At 38.2% G+C, this 26,790-nt stretch overlaps 1 protein-coding gene across 3 annotated transcripts; it reads left to right on the forward strand.

Moving 5' to 3' along the window:
• On the forward strand, positions 1-26,784 carry LOC128885429 (elongation of very long chain fatty acids protein 4-like). 3 transcript variants are annotated; one of them, XM_054139479.1, is made up of 7 exons: positions 1-378; positions 21,275-21,356; positions 21,985-22,172; positions 22,262-22,342; positions 23,271-23,442; positions 23,652-23,929; positions 24,064-26,784. In XM_054139479.1, exons 2-7 carry the CDS (start codon positions 21,278-21,280, stop codon positions 24,214-24,216), a joined length of 951 nt encoding a protein of 316 aa, XP_053995454.1. In that variant the 5' UTR covers positions 1-378; positions 21,275-21,277; the 3' UTR covers positions 24,217-26,784. The 3 variants fall into 3 exon arrangements, with proteins under 3 accessions (XP_053995454.1, XP_053995452.1, XP_053995453.1); XM_054139477.1 differs by lacking the exon at positions 1-378 and adding an exon at positions 5,530-5,925; XM_054139478.1 differs by lacking the exon at positions 1-378 and adding an exon at positions 14,993-15,681.
• Positions 26,785-26,790: the final 6 nt, after the last annotated feature.

Consider the following 26,790-nt stretch of genomic DNA (forward strand, 5'->3'; position numbering starts at 1 on the left):
AGTACGAATCGCGTCAACGATTAACCGCGAAACCGTCCATTTGATCGAATCCCGTGCAACGTAAGCTCCCTTTAAGGGTTGTATTGATTTCAATGATGGCGGTCGGCCGGCGCCTGCACCCTCGAGGAGCCTGAAAGTGCATCGCTCCGGCGTGTTTTCCGCGTAATACGGCGATGAAACGAGCCTGGCGTCCTTGTTACAGTGAAAATTAGTCAATTACTGCCCGAGCCAATTATTTTTCGACTTCCTCGAACGTATTCGGTACTATTAATAGTGAGATTTGTGAATAGCGACGATGCCGCCTCTGAGGTCCTTGACGTAGAGACGAGACAGTGCCGAAGTTCATGCCATGACTTCCTTCTCCTACTAAAAAATACGGTGAGTACGTAACCCGGGACACATTCTCACATTTTGATATCCCCGATTCTTCGATCGCGTGAAATTTATTCGGCGTACACCTCTTTGACGCTTCTTATTTCACTCGAACTGCAATTATTATAATCGAATTTTCGAATTTATGTACTAATTTACGCGTGCGAAATTTAAATTTTGATTGCGATCATTGAAGGTCTAAACATAGCCCAGTTTATAACAAGTTGAACTGTTTGAAAATAACTGTTTTCCAAAATAATTGGGGAATAAATGAAATTCTTCGTTTGTTGACTATAAGACAAGGAATTCCTCTCGTAGCATAGTTAAATTATAAATTCAGACACACGTGCTGTACGACATGCTCGGCGACCGGTTGTAACCTAAAAATTAACGTTTCGCAGACGGGACCCAAAAAATCGAGGTCGAATTGACAATTAGAAAAGCTAAACCTCGTGTGTTCCTGTACAGTCTAATAAATAACCTCTTAAAAAAATGGTGAGGATATGTGGTCTCAGCAAGTAACATAATTAACATTCTCGAATACACTTTGAACTGAGAAATAAAAACTAAGAAGGTTTCTAAACTTGGAGCAAAGACTAACGGAGAAGAGGGTTTACGGCTAGACAGAGAACAAAAGAGTTTAAGAGGCTCGCAGCGCACATGGCGACAAAGGACAGAGGCTTTTGAAATGTGTGAATTATTAGTATTGTAAAGAGAAAGGTGGACCAGACATGGGTTAAGAGAAATGTGGTAACACGAGTAAAGAACTGTGGTCAGTGTTGGTCAGTGATTGAGCCAGTCACAGATTGAATACCCAGATGTATCAATTCCAAAGCTCTATAGTGAACTGTCAAACCTATATCATCATAGTTGGCAGCAGTAACTACTCGTTGACAATTCAAACGTGCAATCAATAAAGGAACTCCAGTAGTTGATGAAAACCTGTGAATTTTATTCATAATACAAGTAGAAACCGTACAAACATATATCTACGTAAAGAATTTATTATTAACAAAGGAAGACTTTCGAACAGTGGTCGAAAGGGACCGAAAAAGAACTTTGCAAATCTCTACACTTGTAATTTATTCACGAATTCTAAAGACATGGATCGCTGTGAAAGTAAGGATCGGTGTTGGTTACCTTTTCTCAATTTTTTTTTTCTTAATTGACGTCGCTAAAACTGTTCACAGGTTTCACTAATTTTTTATACTTTTTCGAGACTTTTCGGCGCGTATCATTATTTGATTAACTGTAACTTTCTCTGAGAGACCTAGATGACAAATCACTGAGCTAGACGTAACACATTTTATCATACTGCCGATACACAATAAGAGCGTACAATATTCAAAACGAGTAAACGAGTTAAAAAGAATAATTCTTGGGTAACAAGAAAGCTTTGCTTAATAAAGCTTCCTGTAACAAAACATTGTCTAGGAAAGCTTCCTATAACAAAGCTTTGTTTAATAGAGCTTCCTGTATCAAAGCTTTGCTTAATAAAGCTTCCTAGAACAAAGTTTTGCTTAATAAAGCTTCCTGTAACAACACTTTGTCTAGGAAAGCTTCCTATAACAAAGCTTTGTTTAATAGAGCTTTCTGTATCAAAGCTTTGCTTAATAAAGCTTCCTATAACAAAGCTTTGTTCAATAGAGCTTCCTGTATCAAAGCTTCCTATAACAAAGTTTTGTTTAATAAAGCTTCCAGTATCAAAGCTTTGTCTAGGAAAGCTTCCAGTATCAAAGCTTTGTCTAGGAAAGCTTCCTATAACAAAGCTTTGTTTAATAGAGCTTCCTGTATCAAAGCTTTGCTTAATAAAGCTTCCTAGAACAAAGCTTTGCTTAATAAAGCTTCCTATAACAAAGCTTTGTTTAATAGAGCTTCCTGTATCAAAGCTTCCTATAACAAAGTTTTGTTTAATAAAGCTTCCAGTATCAAAGCTTTGTCTAGGAAAGCTTCCAGTATCAAAGCTTTGTCTAGGAAAGCTTCCTATAATAAAGCTTTGTTTAATAGAGCTTCCTGTATCAAAGCTTTGCTTAATAAAGCTTCCAGTAACAAGACTTCATCTAGGAAAGCTTCCTATAACAAAGCTTTGTTTAATAAAGCTTCCTGTATCAAAGCTTTGCTTGATAAAGCTTCCTGTAACAAAACTTTGTCTAAGAAAGCTTCCTATAACAAAGCTTTGTCTAAGAGATCTTCCAGTACAATGCTTTATTTAATAAAAGCCGTTTTTCGTAAAAAATCGATTAAACAGTGGTACAGTTTACAAAAATCGTGTGGTGAGCAATCTGTTATGGTCGTTTTCTGTACCGAGCGATCGATGACGATATCGTAACAGAAATGGCGTAAAAACGAATTTACTTTTAGTAGGCCAGACGTGGACGTCGACGTGTACGCTTAAAACGTTAAACATTTACCATGCTGTAAAAATGTACGGTTTCGAAACGATTTGCACGCGTTGAAAAGAGTGTTCTGTGTGGACTCGGGAAACTTAGGTGAATTTACACGATAAACAATTTGTTCTGCTTGTTTGACGAGACGAGTAGAACAAAAGGCGGGAGAAGCTGTTTCCTCAGACATTTGTAATTAATAGACTGCGGATTCTACGTATTTTTGACACAGATTAAGAAGCTATTGGGTTCCAAATAAGATTGTTCCGAAATTTAGCTAAATTTGGGCAAAATTGCAAATTTTTTACAGAAATAATTATAATTGCAACTCTAATTTGAAAAAATCGAGCAGCCACGGTTCGTTAGAAATGTTTACGGGCACGAAAGTATTTTTCTTCTTAAGTAACTTTCGTCGGCCATACGCTCGACTGGAACATAACCGTCTGACGGTTATTTAAACAAATTACGCTTACGATTAGGTGCACGTAGGATCTCTCTCGCGCCTGTTCCGTCGAGATTTCACTTTCGCTGACTCTTCAATCGTTCATCTACTGGAAATGCAAATACATGACACGGGGTTGGAGAAATCGGCTACGACGAACGATCGTTGATTGATCGAAAAACTGGAAAACGTAATCACTGGCTACGGCGTAACCGTGGGATCGAAGGATCGAACCCCGTTATTATGTTTTGTCGATAAATGGAATTTAATTGGGAGGCGTAGAAAGCTTGTTTTCCACGAGTACAATTATTCCTGACTTCTGGCCGGGGCTAATTAGTTTCGTGCTGTAGATTAGGATTGATAATCTTCCTTCACCCTCGAGTTGAAGGTCGATTCAAGATTTTGGAGTATTTTAAAGAGGAAAACGGAATTTTTTAAGTTACACCTACTGAAAGGGGAGGACACGGTCATGTAACCTTACATTTGGTCCAAACTTTTTTTTGGTGATTCTAGATCCTAAAAAAGTTTCGTGTTCGACTTCAGAATCGTGTTTCTCGTCCCAAAAAAAAAACATTGAAAACCATATTTTGGGCGAGATCTACAAATAGAAATTTATTGGTCGAAAAATCATCAAGATAAGACCTCTTAGCAATTTTCAGCTTTTGCAAGTATTTATTTTTTTTACTTCGGAACCTTAAATGGGAACTCGATGAAATTTTTACCGAATGTCCACCTTCGTAATAGATACCCATAAAAAAATTGGTGACCGTGACCCGTAAGGCGTGGGATGGTCCAGTGGCTAAAACACTCGATTGATAACCCAGATGACCAAAGTTTAAATCCCCTTGCCCTTAGTTACCAAGGGACTTCTATAATTATTACAAACAAAAATGTCAACTCTTCGATTCATTCCAAGACAAGTTCTTGCTGAATACTGATATTAGGTTGTCCCAAAAGTTTCTTTCGCTTTATTAATAAGCAATATTGGGCTGTCTGGAAAGTCCATGCCGATTTTTGGTAGGCGGTACAGGTCTGAATATATCGGAATGGCTGAAAACATAAAATGTGTACATTCCTTAACAGGTGGAAAGATTGTGAAACAAAATGGTACATATATAATTCAATAAATATCCATCAAAATTCAAATACGCCTTTGAATTTTTCATAAAAATAGGCATGAACTTTCCGGACAACCTAATACGTGCACAATGTTTTATGTTTTATGTTTACATTACTGAATTGTGCACGATTCATTTTGCTCCGTTACTGTTACAACATGAATATCTATGAAATTAGATTGTCTATTTATATAAACACAACCGCGTAAAATAATTGAGTAGAACTCGCGAAAGAAACTTTCGGGACAACCTAATAAATAGATTCTATTCTATTCTATTCAACAAACTAATAGATTCGTCCACGATGTCTAATAGTGTCTAACATGATCGAACAACGATCGGAGAAAGATGTACTGCCCACTGCAGAACAGATTGAACCCTCGCGATGTCTATCCCGAGGATCTCTAAGGCCTAGAGACATTGACCTCGAAAGCGAGGTGATTGCGGTGAGTTCACTCGCTTAGAGAAGAAAGTGCCAGACAGCCGCAGATCCCCTCGTATATTGCTCGTTTGATTGCAAGGAAGCCGAGCCAAGCGGGCACATGTGTTCGCACTCATGCACTGGCATTGGCATTAGATACACAACGATAGAGAGGTCGTTTATAGTGGTAGGCTATCGTGGAAGCACGTTTTCCTGGTTTTACTGGTAGATTGAAAAATGTGTGTGCAAAATGAGCATGGCTAAATTACTTTGTATATATCTGTATTTAGATTATTCGTGTAAATTGATAGCAGTTTGTAGTTAATTTTAAATTACGCAAATGCATAAAACAAATTCTGAATCAAATTACCATCGTTTCTCTCGATAGGCGAGACTGGTTTCGCTTTCTTCGCAATGAAGCATATATAGAAAGCATTACGGACCCGTTGCTATAGTTTGAGATTTTAAAATGAACGTAAATACGTTATTTAATAAATGAATGATCCTGGTGAAATATGATTTGCTGGTTAACTAACTATTTTATTAGATTCGTTCGCAAAGTGAACTTTTTCTAGTCTTTAAAAGAGGTTCCGAAGAACTACAGGTGCGATTTACAGTTCAACCAGTTGCTTATACATATATATTAACTTTCCCTTTTTCCTCTCTTCTTTTATTTATTTTGAAATTATTCTACTGCTTTCTTTCGGGTAAGTTTCAAGGTGAAGTATAAACATCACACGCTTGTACACATGCAATATTGCATTTCTTCATAATGTTATACTTAACTGTACATAATATTAGTACAAGAGTCCAGCGTTTAATTTAATCGAAAGATCTATATCATAGTAGATATCTTTCTTCGTCCGTTATCATTATCGCCATTGTTATTATTATTCTATGATTTTTTGCAGGCGATACGCGTCAATTCGCTATCTTTAATTATCGACCGAGCGTCGACAGGACATTGTACTCGGGCTTTTTTCATTCTAATCAGTGCTACCTGATAAAACCGATTAATCGTCATTGAACTATGAGCCGCCACTAATCGTCACTATCGACTTCGTTTATTTTCCTCGCTCGATATTCGTTAATCGGCAAGTGATAACGTTAACGGCTTCGCAGCTAACGACCCGGTGAATTCCGATGATTACGATAGACACGGGTCTGACTCGTCGACGCTGGAGAAAGGTAGTGCAACCACTCTCTATCTGACTACTTTTCCCTTCGTTTCAGCCAGGTCTTCGACTGGCTATCGTGTATCACAGCAACTCGCCAATGGAAAGCAGATTTCCTCGTAAAGTAATTCAGATCGAACTCTAAACGCAAACGTTCGCGACGATCGATTAGGAGGCTTCGAAGCGCGACTATAGCACCACCCATAGTTTTAAACATTTGGGAAATTTTCATTTTAATATGCCATAGGACTTCAGGATTAACAGAGATGGGGATTATTTAGATAAAAAAAATGATTCAAATAGAAAATCGAACAAAGATACGTAACTTTATCTTTATTCGATGACTGTCGGATACAAAAAATGTATTCGAAGTAAATGTACGACCGACTCCCACAAAATTCGCGACTGCTCGTCATCGGTTAAACAAAAGGGACCCAAAGATCGTTTACCGTCAAAAGAATGCCGATCCGCGAATTCTTACAAAACAAAGTGCGAATCGTTCGCGATCGGTGAGCGACAACGATCGTGCGCCGTCAAAAGAATGCCGATCGGCGAATTCTTACAAATCCAATGAAATTTAATTTGAACAGTAATGAGTTTTAACTTTAATATCCTCTCACTTCATGTACTTGATCTTTTTCCCATTTCTAATTGCAAAATACGACGGGTTCTGTATTTATGTCCCCGAGAGCCTACACAAAATACATTCCGATCCTTCCAATCCTTCCTCATAGAACCAGGAAAAGTCAGCCAAACGTTGATAATCATTCGGCATAGAAAACAATAAGATTAATCGGGGTCACCCATCACCCTTACTCCGGTAAATAGCGTAAAATTGAATTTCTCTTCAAGTGTCCAGATGGCACGTGAAAGTTAATAAGACTTAATAAGGGTGTATGTACATCCTATCCGTTTGTTAATGATCCTAAACAGATAGGTTAAATCTATTCCCACACCGATACGGTAGATTAGATACGTAAACATTCTTAATAATAGAGTACAGCCGCGAAAGGTCATTATTATAAACAAATAGCTGCTCGTACAACTTTTAGCAAGCACCTATTCGGCACCAGCTACTGTTACATCGCTGTCACGCTCGCGCGGTGTAATTTACATAAAGTCCTTCGCGTTTGAACGTGATACAGAAACCTAATTTTAGAAAACTACGTAAAGCAAGTAAATTCTATACGAATGTTATCTTCGCTCGTTTCGTTGCGATGGTCACCAGGGAAAATATTCCTCTCCTAAACCGTGCGAGTGCGAAAACATTGGAACGTTTATTTTTGAATAAATAGTAATATTAACTTGAAATATTTGTACTATAAAAATCGCAATTTCGACCCTACCAAATAGAAGACTGCATGTAGCAATAACAAGATTGAGGATTGGTCACGCAAATCTAACTCATTGTTATAAAATAACAAAATCACAGCCACCGTCATGCACCTTTTGTGACGAGCATCTAACAGTTAAGCATTTAATTGAAGAATGTCAAGGGATACAGCACGATCTTGTAGAGTTCAAACTTTTAAATAATATGCAAATGATTCTCAATAATAGAAACGAATTTCTCAAACTAGTAGAATTATTAACTAAATATGGAATAATGAATAAATTGTAATTGAATTGTAAATATTAACGTGGTCACTAATAACCCTGTAGTTGATGTGACCTTAAATAAAGTAATTAAAAAAAAAAACAAAAAAGAAACGTAATTGATCGTTGTCGTTGCTTACGTTCCATTAAAAGTGTTCCTGAAATATAGGAATGTAGCGTAGTTTATTATTGTGGTAGACAATAAGGTTTCCGAGCAAGGAAGAATAAATACAAAACAATCTGTGACGAAATCTTCGTGTTAAAGTTTCTCCTAAAATATCATTTCTGCCTCGGTGTCGATACTATAGTCGTTGGGCGCACATTTTTGTGGAATCGTCATCACGTATGTTCCGGAATATTGACCGAACATACGTCTATGAAATAATATTTAACGTGTTCCTCAAACATTTGTGGAGCGTTACGAGTGTTCCGAGAATCGATTCCGAGAATATTTCATTGTTTGGAAATCGTGAACCTCTTATCGAAAAATCACTATTAACGCCTCTAACTACAAATAATAAAGTACACGCGAAACGTGTTGCAATTATACAAAACATTAGAAGCAGTATTTAGTCTCATTTAAGAATCGCTATGGAGTCTCTTAATATTGTTATTATAAATTAGAATTTATATGTATTTTTATTATAATTTAATCATACGCTTGAAGAACAGTGCAATATAAGCGCATTCAAACTTTTTACTATTGCTCGTAAACGTGAATCACCGTCAGCCTGTAAATTGAGCCATAAACGAGACTTGATTAGTATATCTAAATAGCAATATACGCGGTACACGTTGTATTAATTTAATTGTCATCTGTACGAGACTATAAAAATTATATTCTCAGACAAAAATGGTGAAACCTGTACTTTTGAGAATAAAAAAAAAAAAAAGATTTCCCTGGAGGTAATTAAAACAGGATTAAGGAATAGTAATTACTCCAGGGTCTAAGTTTAATTGAGAATATAAAACTTTTAATCGTTCAGCCTACATACGAGGTGTCCCATTTAAACTGGCACGAATATCATCGAAATAACTGTGACTGGATGAATGGTTGTACTTATACTTAGTATGGGATTCTGCTTTCTAACTAGTTGCAGGAGAATGTTGCTAATCAGAATCTCCTCCGTAGACAGAACCGATGTCGTATCAATAAAATACTATCGGAGTAAAAATATCTGATTCTGCATATTTCCTTTCCTCGTTTTCTCACTGTGCAATTTATCGCTTTTGGGTACCATACACTGTCTCGATTATACATTAAGATTTTACTGCAAACAAAATTCTACATACACTAATTAACAACGTGCTCTTCTCAGTAGATACCTACATAAATTTTCTCGAAACATCTCATCACAAATTGGCTCGTGTTTATTTTTCCTTGCTCAGAAACGTTATATAGTCCACCGAAATAATAAATTATGCTACATTTCAGAGACACCGGACTTCGGAAATACCTTCGGTAAAATGCGATCCACGATGTGGCAGGAGTACAATAACAAACAAACAACAGAGAACCTAAGAGAAGCTAAAGAGAAAAGAGAATCCTTTCCGTTATAACCGCGCAGGAACGAATTCTCTTTGACCATAAACGCCTTATAGGATAGTTGCCATACGTTTAACGAGAACTGTTCGGATAATAAAGAGGCTGAACGGCAGAGCGTTCGAGTATCGTAAAATACAAACTGCTCGTCAATTCGTAGGTTGCAGAATGGTAAACGCTGCTACATATTTCCATCGACTCGATGAACGAGGACGCACAAACGTTCCGTGATCCTACATCCTCCGAAAGGTAGATCACTATGCCGCGATCTCGACGAAATTTTCCTGCTACGTAAATCACCAGCGGACAATCGTTTCACAAAGTGGACCAATGGGGAGTAACCAGGTCGAAAGTCCTGTTTAAACAGTGGGTGTGCAGCGAATGTTAACTTGCATATTTATTATTCTCAAATTCTTCTTTCGATTATTTATCAGAGAATCCACGTTATTCAGGTTCTTCATTTAATGATTTGTGCGCAAACATGACCAAAACGTGGATTTACTCATTTTTACTAATTATTAAATGAGCATATGGTGTTGCGTCTCTTTCTCCAGCAAGAATCTACACGATAGGCCAGTTCCATCTGGGATATATTAACTCAGCAACCTCTAACTCTTTCTGGAGATTATAGTTGGACATCGTAAAGTCACAGTCGTTTCGAATCAATTATTATTAACTACCATATCGCAATCGTGTCGCAAAGTCAGCGACATTTCATCGTCTAAGGACTTGTCGAGTCATTTTTCAACACCATTCCCGCACGTATTTACGATTAGAAACTGCCTCGAGATCTTTTGTGTAAATAGTGCCATCGATTCAGGAGGATCAACAATCATCTAAACTGTGCCGTGCGTTTAAAAGCGTTAACAACCGCTGCACTGGATCGTCGACATACTGAAATCCTCGCTTTCTAACATCTATCGCATCAATGAACTGTTCCACTGTTTTAATCCTAAAAGAATGGACAATGATCGCTAAATCACTGGATGATCGATGCTACAGAAACAAATTTTTATTAAATTTTAATGAGATCGAATTTTCATTGAGCTTACCATTGGGTCGGAGAGTCACTGTACCTTTCCTAGAGTTGATAATAGTTAATAATATTTGCATCGATACGTGGAAGGACACCTGCTTCGCGATTTCGTCGGCTGTGCGTGGGAGGGGAAACAGGAAACCGTGGAGAAAGTTAGCTCCAGGCTATCCCGACTTCTATCGATTCTCTATTCTCCAAAACATCTCTCAAATTTCCCCGAAAGGGACTCTCAATTGTCGATATCTCGGTTTGGATATCTTCGCAGAAGCCATCTTCGGTGTCAACAGAACAAAGTATGGAACTCGACAAATTAAAAGGGAGCTCAGCAACCGTCTGCGTCATGTAGAACAGGGATTCCCAATGGAGATACACGGCCCCCTAGTGGGGCACGTATTTATTCAGGGCCACGAGTAGGAACGAGTGAACGCAAAGATGCGTAATAACTTCAGAGTGGGCCACTGAATATATTGGTCAATTCGAATGCAGGAAGAAGAATTGAGATAACTGCTTGTTACGGGCAAATGGTATACTTTAATTCATGATTCGTCTTTTTTTTTTTAAATTTGTCTCATAGCCAGTTATGGAACCCGCGGAGACTCTTCAAGTTTTTAGGTTTAAGTTTTTAAGTTTTATTTTTAGCTTTTATTTTTAAACACAAAAATTGCGACACGTCCCATAAGAAACGTTCTTTCCTGCACCTTATTTCGTCCTAGACAGACTTCCTCCCTTGGAGATCAAAAACAACTACTATCAAAAATTTATTATCCAAAAATGAACTACGAGTGCCAGTGAATACAGGAACCCTCGGTAAGGACTTCGGTGATCGAGATTTCCTCGATAAACCCAAAAGACTTACTTTGCACCTCGTTTTGTCGTAGATTTTACTATCCGAAACTTAACTACGAGTGCGAATGAATCCGGGAAACCTCGATAATACAAAATGAATCGAAGGTTAACGCGGAACAAAAAAAGAGTCAACGAGACTTCGAGCACGAGAGCTGACGAAAGTAACCAGGCTCGCTTTCTCCATTTACAGGCCTCCAGATACCTCCGGTCCTTTTTTTCCTTCACCGGTGAGTTTTGCCGAACGTAATAAAAAGGGTGAATCGACGTACACAGGAGTCAACGTGTCGATGCGGGCCCCACCCCACGTATTCGGACCAGTTGGCCCACTAAGTGACCCAGAGACGCCGATCGGAACAGGTTTCCCGTCGCTTCCGTCTAGAGGTCCGTGAAAGAAGCACGTGTCGACGCACTGTAACCTTCAGCTTTGGCCATTAATCCTTTCGATCTACTCGAAATGTTTCCATAGAGATGGAACGTTGCGTTCGATGAGGGGTGAGGGTGCAACGTCTAAGCAAAGATTAAGTTTACTTAAGTGGCCGTTAAAAAATACATGGGTTTAATAGTTATACTTTTGCACTCACTCAATATTTAATTAGTAGGAATACGAGTTTGGATAGTCTAGGAATAGATGAGTAATAATAAATCCGAGTTTGGGGGCGGACGGTGGAGCAACGCGTAGCGTGCTATCACGCCGAGAGCCTGGGTTCGAAACCCGAGCATCCGCGCCATTTTTTCAGGGTATGGCTAATAAATATAAAATAAAGTAATGGAAGAAATAAGAGAAAAGGAATCAGATCAATACTATGGGAAAGTAGCTCTGTGAGCGCTATAAAAACACACAGCCAAACAATGATTCGAATGAATCTGAGTTTAAGAGAACGATCAACGTGAGACCAAGAGAATGGAATTAGATTCGATATAGCCGAGGTACCCCTAGGTACTCTTTTCCTGGAAAAGCCGAAACGAAGATATGGAATCCTGGAGTTGCTTTAAGCGACAGGTTTAAGCGAGGTCGCTGCGACCAGGAGGATGTAACCATGGGTCCGAGAGAAAGCGATGCAAGAAGGCGTAAAAGCTACCTCCTCCCAGAAAAAGATTGAAACGGGTCAGCAGTCAATTAACTGTGAAACACGTTTCCCAAATATTCGGAACGAGTCCACCGAAAACTTCCTCCTAAAGACCGCCTGTCTACGTCGACAGTTACCAAGGATTATCCTCAAGCAATGAAAGGCTCAAGAGTCAGGTACGAAGTACCGTCATTCTTGTCGATCGATGACGATATTAACCCCTTAGCCTACAACGTGTGAGACTCGTGGTGTGGGATTAGGGTCGATCGCGAAAAGCACGAGAATGCTTTCTCGGAATATCGGAGCGAGGAAACGGTAGGGGGTTAACGACTGATGACGATTGGTATCGATTAGTGACGAATAACTGAAGAGTGGCGTAAGATGATTCTTCAGCAATCGTTTACTAAACTACAGCTGGGTTACGTTTATGCATTTATGGGAAATGGTGGTACGGAGAATTCTTTGATCTATGAGAATGTGCGCCTGGGAAAATATTTGAACTCCGTGCTCTATAATTTAAAAACATTTACTTCTTGAATGAATAAGATCAGTGAAAACATGAATTTGTTATACAAATTTACAAGCTAATCGCAACGTTTCGACCCCTTGAAATTGATCGAAATTAAATGATAGATAAATAAATGTTTCGTTAGAAACATGCACATAAATAGACCTACATGGTCATATACTTAAAAAGTTTATTTGAGAACATCAACCTGATCCATTTAATATGATCGAGTAATTACAATAACTTTGACAGATCATCTCCAAACATCAGAAGTGGGTCAAACCTATCTCTCCAATGTATATAATCAATGCTTCTGTGGATGGCCTCCATAACTGTAACCTCAAAGAACAAATTACACTGTTTGTCCCAAAAGTAGCAGAACTTTCTTTGTAGGAACGGTACTAATGGCATCGCTCGTTCAAACAGAGTGGTATCGTTTGAATGAAGCCTCGCTCGTATCTATACTTTGACTGCGATACGAAACAGGTGTCGTTAACCGTGGCGCCATAAGTGACAGTACGTTTTCGACACTTGTCGAGAAATTAGGATGGAGCAACTAGCTACGTCATCGTAAGTCTGTGCCACTTATCGTCTCCTAAAGATCTCGAATGCTCTCAGTTATCCGCGATCTTCCTTCGAATTGGCTCTTAATTAAAAAGAATAATTTTATCAGGAATGGGTGCGATGTCCTCTTCCTTTAATCGCTGGCTTGATGAGTCGGAATTTTACGATTAATTCATTTTACGATTGACCCGCACAAGCGTCAGATCACACTTTCGTACGCTGCGCGTTAATTCTGTAAAGGGCAACATATTTCTCTCCTTGCATCCTCTGCATCCTATTGGTTTCATTTTTCAAATCTGTGTCAAGGTCGTCGATACTCATCTTCGTTCTCAATCACTGGATCAGCTTTCCTTGATGACTCTCCGAGCCGTAAATCTTCGAGCCGGTCCGTTGTTCCGTTAAAGTACCGTTTTGCTTTCTATTAGGTCATTTCATAAGTAACGCCGTGGCTCCCATAAACAAACGCATTCCTTTTATGCCGGGACTAATTCTAAATTCCAACTAGCCTCTGCCATTTAATGACAGACTCGACGAGACTAGTTGTACCACCGTATCTGATTCAGCACATTTTATGTCGGGCGTTGCTGGCCAATTAAAACGATCCTAATCCTCTATTTTTAGTCTTCTGAGAATAATTTTATGAAACAACGCCATCTGGTTCGATGACTAGTTAAATTGGCTTTAAAAAGCTTCAAGCTTTTCCACGTTTGAAATTTTTGCACTTTGTGGCTTCGATTCGCACTTTGTTTCGTAAAAATTCGCCGATCGGCATCCTTTTGTCGGCACGCGAGCATTGTCACACTTTTGTTTAACCGATGACAAACAGTCGCCCGGAGGATTTTATGGGAGTCCGTCGAATAAAGTCATTTTTAGTAAAAATTTGTGTTAATCTATATCCATCCTGTCATCCTCTCACATTTTATACATTTTATATATTTATTTTATCATCTGTAGTTTGTAAATTAATTCCCGACTTGACAAGTGGATCGAGTAAGTGAATTATTACTGGCGAATTGTATTCAACGAACGAACAACGACACCGGGCTAGGAGAAAGACAAATTGATCGGCCATTTCTAAGCCGTACAGTTGTTGGAGATGAAGAATGGATACCATAGGATAATTCGCCATGGAGAAGACAATGGGTTACTCGAGGAGGGATATCGTATATGCATTCAATGACTGGGTCTCACCTCGAGCTTTCATTTTACGTCCATCGGCTAGCAAGAGAAGATAAACCATGCAAAATGTGATAAAGTCAGAGCAATAATTTACGACCAGCGATTAAAGAAATTATACCTCTCCTAACGCATAAATATGAGACTATATCGAAACGAAGTCTAAGAAAATTAAAATGCTTGTAATTTATAACGACCACCAAGGAATAGAGGTTTTCGTTTATAGAGGTTCGTCTTGAGGTTCGTCTTGAGGTTCGTCTTGAGGTTCGTCTTGATACACGTTCTCTTGAGAGACGAATTTTATATGAATTTGCTCCAGTTGTGTACCGTGTACATCCTCGATGAGGACGTCAGAGACTGAACAGAATCGTTTACACGAGATCCGCGTAAAACATGTTAACGTAAACGAGAAAACTAGATGTTTTAGTCATAAGACAACTCCGCACCCTTGCAATTAAACTTCAATACCTCGATCCTCCTTCTTTCGAAGTACGAAGAGCACCAAAATGGCGCAAGTGCGTACGAAACGTTCCTACCATCCAAAAAACGCGCAAACGAGGAAAGTAGATGCTTTAGTCGTAAGGCAACTCCGCACCCTTGCAATTAAACTTCAATACCTCGATCCTCCTTCTTTCGAAGTACGAAGAGCACCAAAATGGCGCAAGTGCGTACTGAACGTTCCTACCATCCAAAAAATGCCCCATGGCGTATCGAGTGTTCCGCTTCCGCCTCTCTCGGTCCCAAGCGGCTGAAATCGAGGACACGTCGAGACGTCGTGTAGCCGGTGCTGTACAAACGGCTGTGGCTTTTCGTTCGGGTGGTGGGCAAACGGACAGCAAGTGACGAAGGGGGATTCCTTCGTCCATAGGTGGATCGTTTCCACGGGACGGAGAGGGAGAAGGCCCAGCAGCAGCGACAGGAGCAGGGACGGTCGATAGTTTCGAGTCTTCCTGACCGATTCCGAGCGATCTATCCCCACGATCGGTCCCACCACTCTTGCTTCTTGGCCTCGTTCAGCGTTTATGCCTTTGGAAATCGTACCACCACCGGGCGCAGCCCAACCACCGCGAGGATAACTCGATGGTGGATCACGAAACGTACAAGACCAAAGTTATAAAGCGGACCGGCGAAACTGGCAGAAAGCGCTGCCACTTTGCGGATCGACCTCGTCGTATCACGATCCTTCTTCGAGTGGCCAACGCGGTCCCTTTTCTTTTCTTTTTTTTTAAATTCACGGTGGCACACCACCGCTGGGTGTCACCCGATACAGAGTCGAACGCGACTGGTCATGTTCCTTTGACACCGCATAGGCGATCCGTCGTGCGCCTCGAGTACCGTTTCAACTCGCATATCCGTGTCGTGTCGAGGAAGGTGAGAAGCTCCTTGGCCAGTCCCGGCTGCAGGTTCCTCGAAGACTCCGCTCGTTACCTCAGGTAAGGTCTCTAATTTTTTCGTCGCCTAGAAGAGGCAAGAACTCTTCGTGGTGCCGGGGTTGGTTCGAATGGATTTTTCGTTGCGTTGTTGAGATATTCGAGGCTTTAAGTCGTGTTCTTTTGGGGGTGAGATGTTGACTTCTTCGAGTGACGATTTCTTCAAGGGTCAAACGATATAGACTGATGTCACAGTGGGTTGGTTCATCGAGCTCAACACACAGTTATTCACAGAGATGGGCAAACCCCTAGGCTTCGAATAAATTTGAAGTTTGCCGATGTGTTTGTCTCGTTTTCTTCTTTGTAAAATGTTCAACAGAGGAAACGAGACAAACATATCGGAAAACTTCAGATTTATTCGAAGCCTAGGATTTTGCCCATCTGTGGTTATTCAATCCAATTCGATTTACTGGCTTCTCAAACTCCCCTCAGAGGGTTCATGGATGTTCCAATCCTACATCCACCTTTTCCAACTTAGAAGGTAATACTCTGTCACACCCCATATCCAACATAATAATGAGTCAAATTACAACGCGATTATATTCTTCGATAACAGTCCAGTTACGAAAGCGTTTGACTGATAATTTTAGGGACCCGAGTTCAAGCCCCCGCGGTGTTATTTCTCGGTCGAGAACTCCTTCGTACAAATTTTCATAGATTATAGTACTTGGTATCATGTGGGAGACTTCATAACGTATATAAAGGGAGCCAGATAAATAGCGTCGAGATAATTACATGAAACGCTAACTCGTTTAGCTTAGTAATGGGTATAATGATCTCGTTGAAAGTTTCGAGACTCGTAGGGTTAGATTATTATTAATTAGATGTCCGTGGTATTACGATTGTGATTATTATATCTACACGTGTGCAAAGATGAAGCACCGACTGCTCCAACTTGAAAACGACTATAGTGACTTCATCTAAATGTAGGAAAGAAATGATGAAATATGTTAAAATATATTTATTGCAGAAAAAGAAGAAAGGATAGGAAAAAGCACACAAATTCGTCTCGGCTCTCGACTCTCACGGTTTTCGCTAACAACTAACTGGATTCAAAACGACGCGACGCAATTTTCGCCGCTTTTTTTCCTCCACGCCTCTGTCGACTTTCGATTCTTTTAAATCGATGACTTATGTTAGCCAAAACTATATAATCGCGCTCGCGATTCATTCTAGCAATGTGAAATTATCGACGTTGAATATATGGAAATTCCTAGGAAAACAGATGTCAATGTTCGTACAAAGAGAGCGAAAAGAAACAATTGCAGTAGTAAAAGAATGAATTTAATTAGCAATCTGCAAACGTATAATTATTAATCATTCTAGTAATGTGGAATCATCGATGTTGAATATATGGAAATTCCTAGGAAAACAGATGTCAATATTCGTACAAAGAGAGCGAAAAGAAACAATTGCGGCAGTAAAAGAATGAAGTTAATCGACGTTAATTGTATACAATTAATTAGCAATTTGCGAACGTGTAATTATTTTTCCACGGAACGTGTTTGGTGATAACGATTCCGAAACTGTTCGAAACTGTCTAAATAATGCCCGACTCACACATATCGAGAAGGTTATCTTACAATTGTAACAATGTTGTCGGAGAACGAGTAATAATTTTGTTAATGAACGCAATTATTTAAATTACGTATTGTAACGTTATCACAAGGTGGCAGTGGACGTGGTTAAGAGGCAGATATTATTGTTTGTTCGATAGACACGTTGGAAACGAGTGAAACAGGATGTTTGCATAGGCTATTTGTTCATAAATTAATCTATCAGCGACTGGCACCTCGTGCAACGTGTCGACCACCAAACTGCAATGTCACGTTTCATTGCAGTATCGATCCCGAGGAAAAGAACTGATCCACGGATGATTTCACTCGGCTTTCAATGACTGTGGATTGATTTATCGAACTTTCACCGTAATCATTCGCGCGCCGTAAACGGGCTGATTGAAAATCAATATAATTGCTGATCTTGAAAAGTTTGAGAAATTATCGATGCACGTATACAATGCACTCGACGACATTCGAATAAGGACAGTCGTAAAATAATTATCAGGGTATATTCAAGAAAACCGCATAGCTCGGAAAAATACTTAAACGTCGTAAACGACAAAGTAATAAGAATTTAAGACATTTGTAAGATTTCCTTAGCGTGGTGCAACGCGAGTAATAAATTTATTATCGTCCCATCAACGAGCATCGAGAATATTTAGAATAGACGCGCGTAAACGCGGCTGTAAAATTTTATATTCGTGACAGAGTTCAACCGGGGGTCTTCTTTAATTGTTGGAAAATATTTCTGATACGCACAATCTATATCTACAGTTAGTCCCGTAAGCGTTAGTACATTCTATGTCTATTGAAGGAATTCATCCGAATTAAAAGTTTAGTTGGAAATTAACTATTACGTAAACTTGTTGAATAGTCATTGAAGATACGAATACTTGGGGAGACTGACTGTATAAGAATGCAAAGTACCAGTTTTACATTTGTCATTATTCAAATTCATACAACTCTTGCTTTACATTACTATTTGCGTTTGCTTCCTTACATTTCTTCATAATTCTCCCAGGCCGACCAGTACTAAATCTAGGATATCTCGTGACTGCTAAACAATAATATTAATCGCTAATATTAATTTTACATCAGACTCGCCTATATATTTTTCTCTGCGAAATTTATTCGATACGATACACCGCGATAGCTTAATTTCTGCGATGTTCTTCCGCGGCAATGCATAAATTTCCATTCGTAGAACCGTTTTTGCATACATTTAATCGATGTTTCCGTAAATATCGTAGTCAGTTTGACGTACAGGATCGATACTCGAGAAAAAAAAAATTATTCCCGTTACGAGCCAACGCACCGTTTAATGCAAATGAACAAAAGGAAGCCGGCTAATTACGTCGGCACTGGTATCTTTACGAGTTACGACCGCGTTATGCATGTATCGTCCACGTCAGGAGGAAATATTAACCGTGTGCTACCGTAAGTTCAAGGTCACTACAGGAATTCAACGTTACCGCGAATTTGTCAGGATATCGGACAAGATACACGGGTCCTTTCATAGGAAATGCGAGGTAGCTGAGAGTTTGATCTCAATTTATGATAATTCAATTTGAAGTCTCAGAAGCAGTAAGAGATGCTACTGTTATGGGAGAGCTAGCAAATATCCGTGAAATTGGAAGGGAATACTGAGAACTGATAGAGAAATAAAACAGGTAGTTATTTTAATGAGAACTAAGATGGATGTAACTGCGGGACTGTTTTAATTTTTTCCATTGATGCGGTAAGAATTTTGAATTCTTTGAATAATTTCTCTTCTGTGAATGGATTCGTGTGTGAATTATTTCCTTTCTTCGATCATATTGTATAGAAATCATTGTTCAAACGAACACCGAGGTTTACAAATTAGTTTCATTATCGTGTAGTTGTCACTACTTACGCAGAAACTATAAAATCTTAAGAATTAATTAAATCCCTTTCCACTTCAAACAACGATAAAGTTATTAACGATATTCAAGTCACGTCTGTGCGCAGTTTCAAATTGCCAAACTTCCCTCGCGAAAATAGCAAGCCGTGCCGAGGACTAAGTCTGACCACATACGGGCTGAAACTCCTTCGAGAACTTTCATTTCCTCTAGAATACGTTTGATACTATCACTTTCACTAGTTAAAAATAAATTAAATTAAACAGAACCATATGTACTTTTTCGTAAACAGTAAAATAAAACAGGATATAATACATTAAGTATACAGACACGATTTCATTCTCCATCTATATTCTTATATTTTATGCGTACGTGCATATCGATAGATTAAATTTTTCTTTTCGCAAAGAAGACCACGCCGTCCTGTTTAACTTTCGTTAATTTTTGAAAGTAAGAAGAGAATGAAGAAAGTACTTATATATTCACAGGGGTTCGAGACGTTTAGAGCCAGACATCTTAGTAAAACACCAAAGCCTGTAATTCAGAAAAAATTGACGTCAATATTAAACGACACAAATGAATAAATCAATTCAATTTTGTCCTCGTATATACAAGGATCAGTCCTACAAGTATTTGTATTCTATTGAAAATTTTTTCGAAATTTAATGGTACAAGTTTGATATTCCCAAACAAATTTTGCCACGAATAAGAGACAAAAACTGTCTACACATGCCACGATTTTCTCTCATAACAATTTTGTCCCGTTCCCAAACATTCCAAACGGTACGAAAACCGGTTGCGTACACCCGGTATATACGCGTATGGCCATCGGCGCGTGTCAATTTAAATCCGTAAACTAGATGAAAGCTAGGGGAACGTGCACTTGCACTTGCCACAATAACACGTCGAAGCCAGACCGCAAATGAAAGTAGACATTCCAGCGACCATGATTGCAGGGAGCATCGAACCACTCGAAATCCAAGCTGCTCGAAAGATTGTACCAAACATGTTTTCCCACTGATACACGGAGATACGTTCGGGTTCCTCGGTAATGTGAAAGTTACACATAAGTTTCCATCTTTGAGTGAACAACCGGATAACGCGTACAGAAGAAATGGCCATTAAGCGACGGTTAATGACTGCATCACGCCATCGAAGAAAGCTTCACTCTTATTAATACCACGAATGTACTTTCCGTTTTATCGAATGTTCACGCATGATTTCCGAATAATCTCTAGGAGCAAGTGTTCACGAGATCACATCAGACTTGAATAGCTTCAGAAATTGAAAAGTCCTGATAGCAGGGAGATTACAAGTCGATGGAATGAAACATTTGGGAGCTTTGAAGTTGATCGAATGAAAAATTTGGGAGCTTTGAAGTCGATGGAATGAAACATTTGGAAGCTTTGAAGTTGATCGAATGAAAAATTTGGGAGCTTTGAAGTCGACGGAATAAACAATTTGAGAGCTTTGAAGTCAACGAAGTGAAACATTTCGGAGCTTTGAAGTTGATCGAATGAAAAATTTGGGAGCTTTGAAGTCGATGGAATAAAAAATTTGGGAGCTTTGAAATCAATGGAATGAAAAATTTGGAAGCTTTGAAGTCGACGGAATGAAAAATTTGGGAGCTTTGAAATCGATGTAATGAAAAATTTGGGAGCTTTGAAGTCGACGAAGTGAAACATTTGGGAGCTTTGAAATCGATGGAATGAAAAATTTGGGAGTTTTGAAATCGATGGAATGAAAAATTTGGAAGCTTTGAAGTCAACTGAATAAAAATTTGGAAACTGCCACCTAACTCTTTTCATTTTCTTTTTTTTTTTATTTGCAATTAACGACATTCAAATAATTACTTACACTTACTTTGACCATTACCTTTCCCCTGCTGATAACGCTTTAAAGTAAGCAGGGGAACCAACGATGTTCTCGATTTCGTTTCAATGTCAACGCACGTAGAAAACAATTAAAATAATGTTGCCAGCGATAGATAATGAAAACGAGCAAGCCTGTTTTCCATTGTCGTCAGGTATCGTAATAGTGTACTTGCTTTCGTGTAACTCGAAGGAAATTCTGAACGGCAGTGGCTTGCTTTAATAAACGCGGCGCGAATCGTGCGTGTTCTTTACTAAACCTTTGTTAAAACCTATTCTGTTCCAGGCAATGGCGAACTTAATTAATTCCACAGCGACCTTAGTAAATGACGCCTACGATTACTACCTCTGGACGCTCTCTCTTGCCGGTAAGATGTAACGTTAATTTATATATACATGTGTACAACATTCACCCTGACACGTGTACGCTTATATCGATGTGGTAACGCTGAAATATTTCATTGCAATAAACCATGTTTTCTTTTATCTAAATGGAACCTTTAACATCCAATAACTCAGACTCATCCGTCGATTATTTTTAAGACTATGCAATTTGTATAGCTGTCTCTTCAATGAATTACACCTGTTAAATTTGGGATTAACGAGTTCGTCGCCAAAATTACAAATATTTCTCGAAAACTTGCATCGAAGCGTCGACGAGAAACCAGTTTTAAGCTATTCGAAATTTATGATATGCTTGTAAAATTTACATCAGAAAATGAGGCAATATTTTTACCAGCCAGAAATAACATTTTACTGGGAACATGGGCGACGAGTAGAAGCACCATTTAGTGATTTATTCCATTGAACAGTTATTCGAACAAGTTTTTATTTATTCAATATGAATTATCGCTTTAATCTACAGAGTGTCCTTTAAGTTATCAGCTATTTCTCAGAAATAACAGGCATTTGATAAAGACAATTATGACATTAAAATACTTGTATGCTAAGACACAATGTTTCAGTTCATTGGAATTGTTTACAATGTCTGTACAGATGAACGAACGAGAGGATGGATGCTGGTCGATTCACCAAAACCTACTTTGATATACACGCTGCTGTATTTACTCATTGTATGGGCAGGCCCAAAGATAATGAAAAATCGGAAAGCCTTCAAGCTAACATGGGCTCTAGTACCCTATAATCTCGCAATGGCATGTCTCAATGCATACATTGCCATTCAGGTACTTTTTCTGTTTACACAACTCAAATCATTCCAACAGAATACACTCTCATCTATACATCTACTAATTTATATGTTCAATATTTGCAGTTATTCGTGGCATCTACCAGGTTACGATACAGCTATGTTTGCCAGCCTATTAGGCATGTGACACGTCCTGATGAATTACAGGTACATTGAGTACATTAAAGATTATTAAAACTCACTTTTGCTTTAACATAAGCATCTGACACTTAAACACTTAATATACACACAGTGCTTTCTGTGGCAGTGTTTATATAAATAGAAAATCTAATTTCTTAGACATTGATGCTGTAACAGTAATGGAGCGTAATGAATTGTACACAATTTTGTAATGTAACATGAAACATAAAATATTGCATTAATTATTTATAAAAGGAAAGAAACTTTTGGGACAACCTAATATATCACTAAATATACAATTTGTAAATGGTATAGGAATAAACAGGAGTGTTATAAGAAAGAGGCATCCTGTTACAACATTTAATGTCTTTAGAAAAGAATTTTAAAGTGTAAATTACCTGTGTGCTGTTCATGGAAGAAAGCAGTGGTCCAACTAAATGTCATTGATACCGCTTGATAGCACGAGAGCATTCAACGAGGCACTCGAACAAAATTATACTTTGATTTTTACCTTTCTTTTAAAAATTTGAACACATCACGCGCGTGAACGAGCCGGTTGCACAATGATTCGATTTTACGTGTTTAAAAATGTTAACAACGTATGACAAGATGATAACATTGACCATTCTCGTTTATTCGAGCCTATTCCACGTTCTGACATACTTATTTGACACTATTTCACAGTAAAAATCACAAAATTTCAAGTTTACGATGAGATCTTGTCCAGTTCTGTCAGTGCGCTCAGCGCCATCTTGATACAGAAGGGCGGGAAGATATGTCGAATTTAAATTACTGTCTCAAGCGTACGCAGATATAGCAAATGATATACAAGGTGTTACAACATTTTTGGGACACCCTGTAATTCTTAGATTTTCGAAAAATAAAGTTGACTTTAAGAGGTCGAAAACATTCGTACAATTCTTTCGATGTTAAAAATATTTTCCTTTCTGCGTAGATCGCTCATGCTGTTTGGTGGTATTACTTCAGCAAACTTCTGGAGTTCTGTGATACGTTCTTCTTCATTTTACGGAAGAAGGACAACCAATTAAGTTTTCTCCACGTCTACCATCACTCCACAATGTTTTCCTTATGGTGGATCGGTATCAAATGGGTCCCGAGTGGATCAAGTGAGTTTCACATTAAATTCTTTACGAGTACTATAACGTAGGGAATATTTCATCTTCGAACGATCGTATGAGAAAACCAGTTAATCTGATGATCCTGGCAGCTCTTGAGATTTTTTAAAAAACAACGGAGAAAGTGTGGGAAGAGATTAGCGTAAGGTTCTGTCACGTATACTGGATGGAAGAAAGAGTAGAGAATTTCTATCTTGCAGCATTCCTGCCAGCAATGGTAAACAGCTTCATCCACGTTCTTATGTACTCGTATTACGGATTGGCGGCACTTGGTCCATCCGTGGCTAGATACCTTTGGTGGAAGAAATATTTGACGATCCTTCAGCTGATACAGTTCACCACTGCCTTAATCCTTGGCATCAACGGTATTCGATCGGGATGCGACTTCCCGCTTTGGATGCAATACGCTCTGGTCATTTACATGATCTCCTTCATCGTTCTGTTCGGCAACTTCTACGCAAAAGCCTACATCGCTAAGGTAACAACTAGAGAACGCCAAAATGGCGCCATCTACCGCACCAAACATGTATCCAGATATGCTTCTCTACTATTCGTACATTTTCATAATTAATAATTAATACATGAAATTAACATGAAACATGGATTTTACAGGGCAAGCAAGCATACGCGGAGAGACAGTTAGGAAAACTGAAAGCGAAACTCCAATTAAAGAAGGAAACTACAGATGGAGCAGTTTGCAACGGAAATGTTTCGAATGGTCACGCTAATGGATACGCGAACGGAGTGCCGAAAAAGACTCAATGAATAACGCGCTTCCTAAGGTCTTCGTTAGAAACAACATTGTCGCTCGAGATGCAAGCTACGAAAAGATTCAAAAGGAAAGAAAATTAACGGAATCGCGAGGATGTCGGTAATGATAATCTCAGACACAGTCGATCGATTTTAGTCCTTGTCAGTTGCCTCGTTCGTGGTCGAGGCAACACCAGGCAACACTCGACTGTAACCGTTTACATACCTTCACAACGTTGCAGAAATATCATTAAACCGATGTTTCTATGACGAACTGATACAACGTGATTGTACACTTGCTGGTCTGCGATGTTATTCACTCTTGAACCAGCAAGCACAAAATTAGAGAAGGATCGCTGGTCCAAGATATTGTAAATACATACAAGTTAGTTGAGTGTCAAGGTATCTCAAAAGTCCTCATCCATTTTGGTAAAAGGGGAAGAAACTTCGAACAAATATCTGTAAGATATTACATGCATATTTTTGTAAACAGCACTAACGTCTCATTTGATCAAAAAATACATGTAGTAAATCAAAAAAGTTTGTGCACAACCAGTTTTTTGTAAAAACTTCGTGTAAGACTTGTTTGCTCGTTTCTTACAATATTATACAAACACATACGTAGCTAGTATAAAACAGACACGTTAATCGCGTCATAAAGACATTTATTCGAGATTTCCTCCACTTCGTAGAAATGATTGAGGACATTTAAATACCCTGTATAGCAGTTTAGTCGTTGAAAGGAGAGTTATAAGGTCGAATGCGATCGAATACGATAACGTTGCGTAAAAATCTGCCTTGTAAAATTATAACGAAAAGGGATCGAGTCGGGAGCTGTCTTTGTTTTGTTTACTCGCTTAGAATACAAGTATTGGCGATCACGTTATGGTTGTACCTACATTTACACATTCGATGTCTAGCTAATATATTGACATACAGATATCCTACGAAAGATCTTTTCAAATAAATGAGAAAGAAAGGCATTCCAACACGATCGTAAACCATTAATCAAGGCGCACACGTTACGGAAGAGGAAGTCGTTGCATTTTGCAGTCACATGCCTAACATTGTATTTATAGAAAAGCCTTATTATTTAATGAATTTTGTTTAGGCATTTGTAGAGTAACGAAACACGTTTGTTACTAACTTTGCTCGAAGGCCTGTTTATCCACGACATGAAAACATTTACAAATTCACGTCAATTCTCGTACTTGAATTTTATCGGTCAGACGAATTAGATTAGTTTGATAAACGTTTATACTACGCAAACAATTTTTCTACAATAATTTTACACAGTGATTACATACACATACTAAATGTACGTAACGTGGTGAATCTTATTCGTTTCAACGGAAAAGATTGAAATAATAAAATTTGAATACAACAAAATAGTTTGTACGCTCTTCGAGAATCGTAAATGCATGTCGCACAAATCAAAGTTCCGTGGAAATGGAGCACGCCTAACGTTCTTGTGAACATTTTTTGTATCTAGTTTTCAAAACACAAAGGAGACGTCTCAGTCTGTTTGTTTCTAGCTATTCTTCCAACCATTAGGCAATAGGGTATTGTTAATACGATTTATTATTGTCGCAACATGTAAGGAAAATTACGATTGTTATAAAAAGGGCATTGCTGTGCAATGCGAAAGTCAAAAGAAATGCATTGTTATATTTATCCTCAGCAGTGTTCGTTTCATCATAACCTTTTCCAATCGATTATTATTTAGGTACAATATGCTGTATGTTGTCATTATAATATGTGTATGTATTGAAATTAGACTGATGATTGATACGCTGTAAATATTATTTGTTCCTTATGCTTGATTTTCATCAGAACATGTAACACAGAAAATAGAATACATACTTTTGAGAACCAAGAAGAACTTTCATACAAAATTGATATTGCATTTACACATATCGATATTGTAAAAGTTCGAGTTTTCATTTACAAGAAATTCGTAATACACGAGCATAATATTTTGATTATATATACAAGTAACATACATTATTAATATAAATGACTTGATAATAAAAAGAAGTACATAATTAGACAAAAACTTATAGTATTCTTTGACTACATTGTTTATTGAAATTTTGTACTTTTTTATACAAAATTTCACTATTGTGTATATAACATTTATTATTAGAAAGGCGATGTCAAACAATAACTACGTACACCAACGGCTCTTATAGTTTATTTAATATCTGTAATGCGAACCACTATACATATATACATATACATGTTTTTTAAGGGAATTCCCCTTTACGTGCGTCACTGCTTAGACACAGTTTAGATATTTCCAACAAACGCCTTCGATCTATTAAAATAAGTGCTGATAAAAAATCGTGGCACTTAAAAAAAGTAACAAAAGAATTTTCGTTAATTCCTTTTTATGCGATTTTTTGTCACACACTTTTTTATATGTGAAATTTGAATAAAAATGTACATTTAGAAGTTTGTATCATAAGCAATACTTTTTGATACATTTTTTTTTTATAAATACCAACTATTTATCCTCCTTTGTATACATTGTAATACCAATTTTAACGGAGTATATAAATATGTAATAAACGAATACACCGACATACA

Source organism: Hylaeus anthracinus, unplaced genomic scaffold (genome assembly GCF_026225885.1).
Source record: "Hylaeus anthracinus isolate JK02 unplaced genomic scaffold, UHH_iyHylAnth1.0_haploid 11981, whole genome shotgun sequence".
Taxonomy (NCBI): Eukaryota; Metazoa; Arthropoda; class Insecta; order Hymenoptera; family Colletidae; genus Hylaeus; species Hylaeus anthracinus.

What these genes read in the sequence shown, in the direction of transcription:
- LOC128885429 (XM_054139477.1), top strand. Translation starts at nt 5,881, where the DNA reads ATGATTACGATAGACACGGGTCTGACTCGTCGACGCTGGAGAAAG. An exon ending in CTGGACGCTCTCTCTTGCCG is followed by an intron (nt 21,357 to 21,984) that starts GTAAGATGTAAC and finishes ATGTCTGTACAG; the next exon opens with ATGAACGAACGAGAGGATGG. An exon ending in ATGCATACATTGCCATTCAG is followed by an intron (nt 22,173 to 22,261) that starts GTACTTTTTCTG and finishes CAATATTTGCAG; the next exon opens with TTATTCGTGGCATCTACCAG.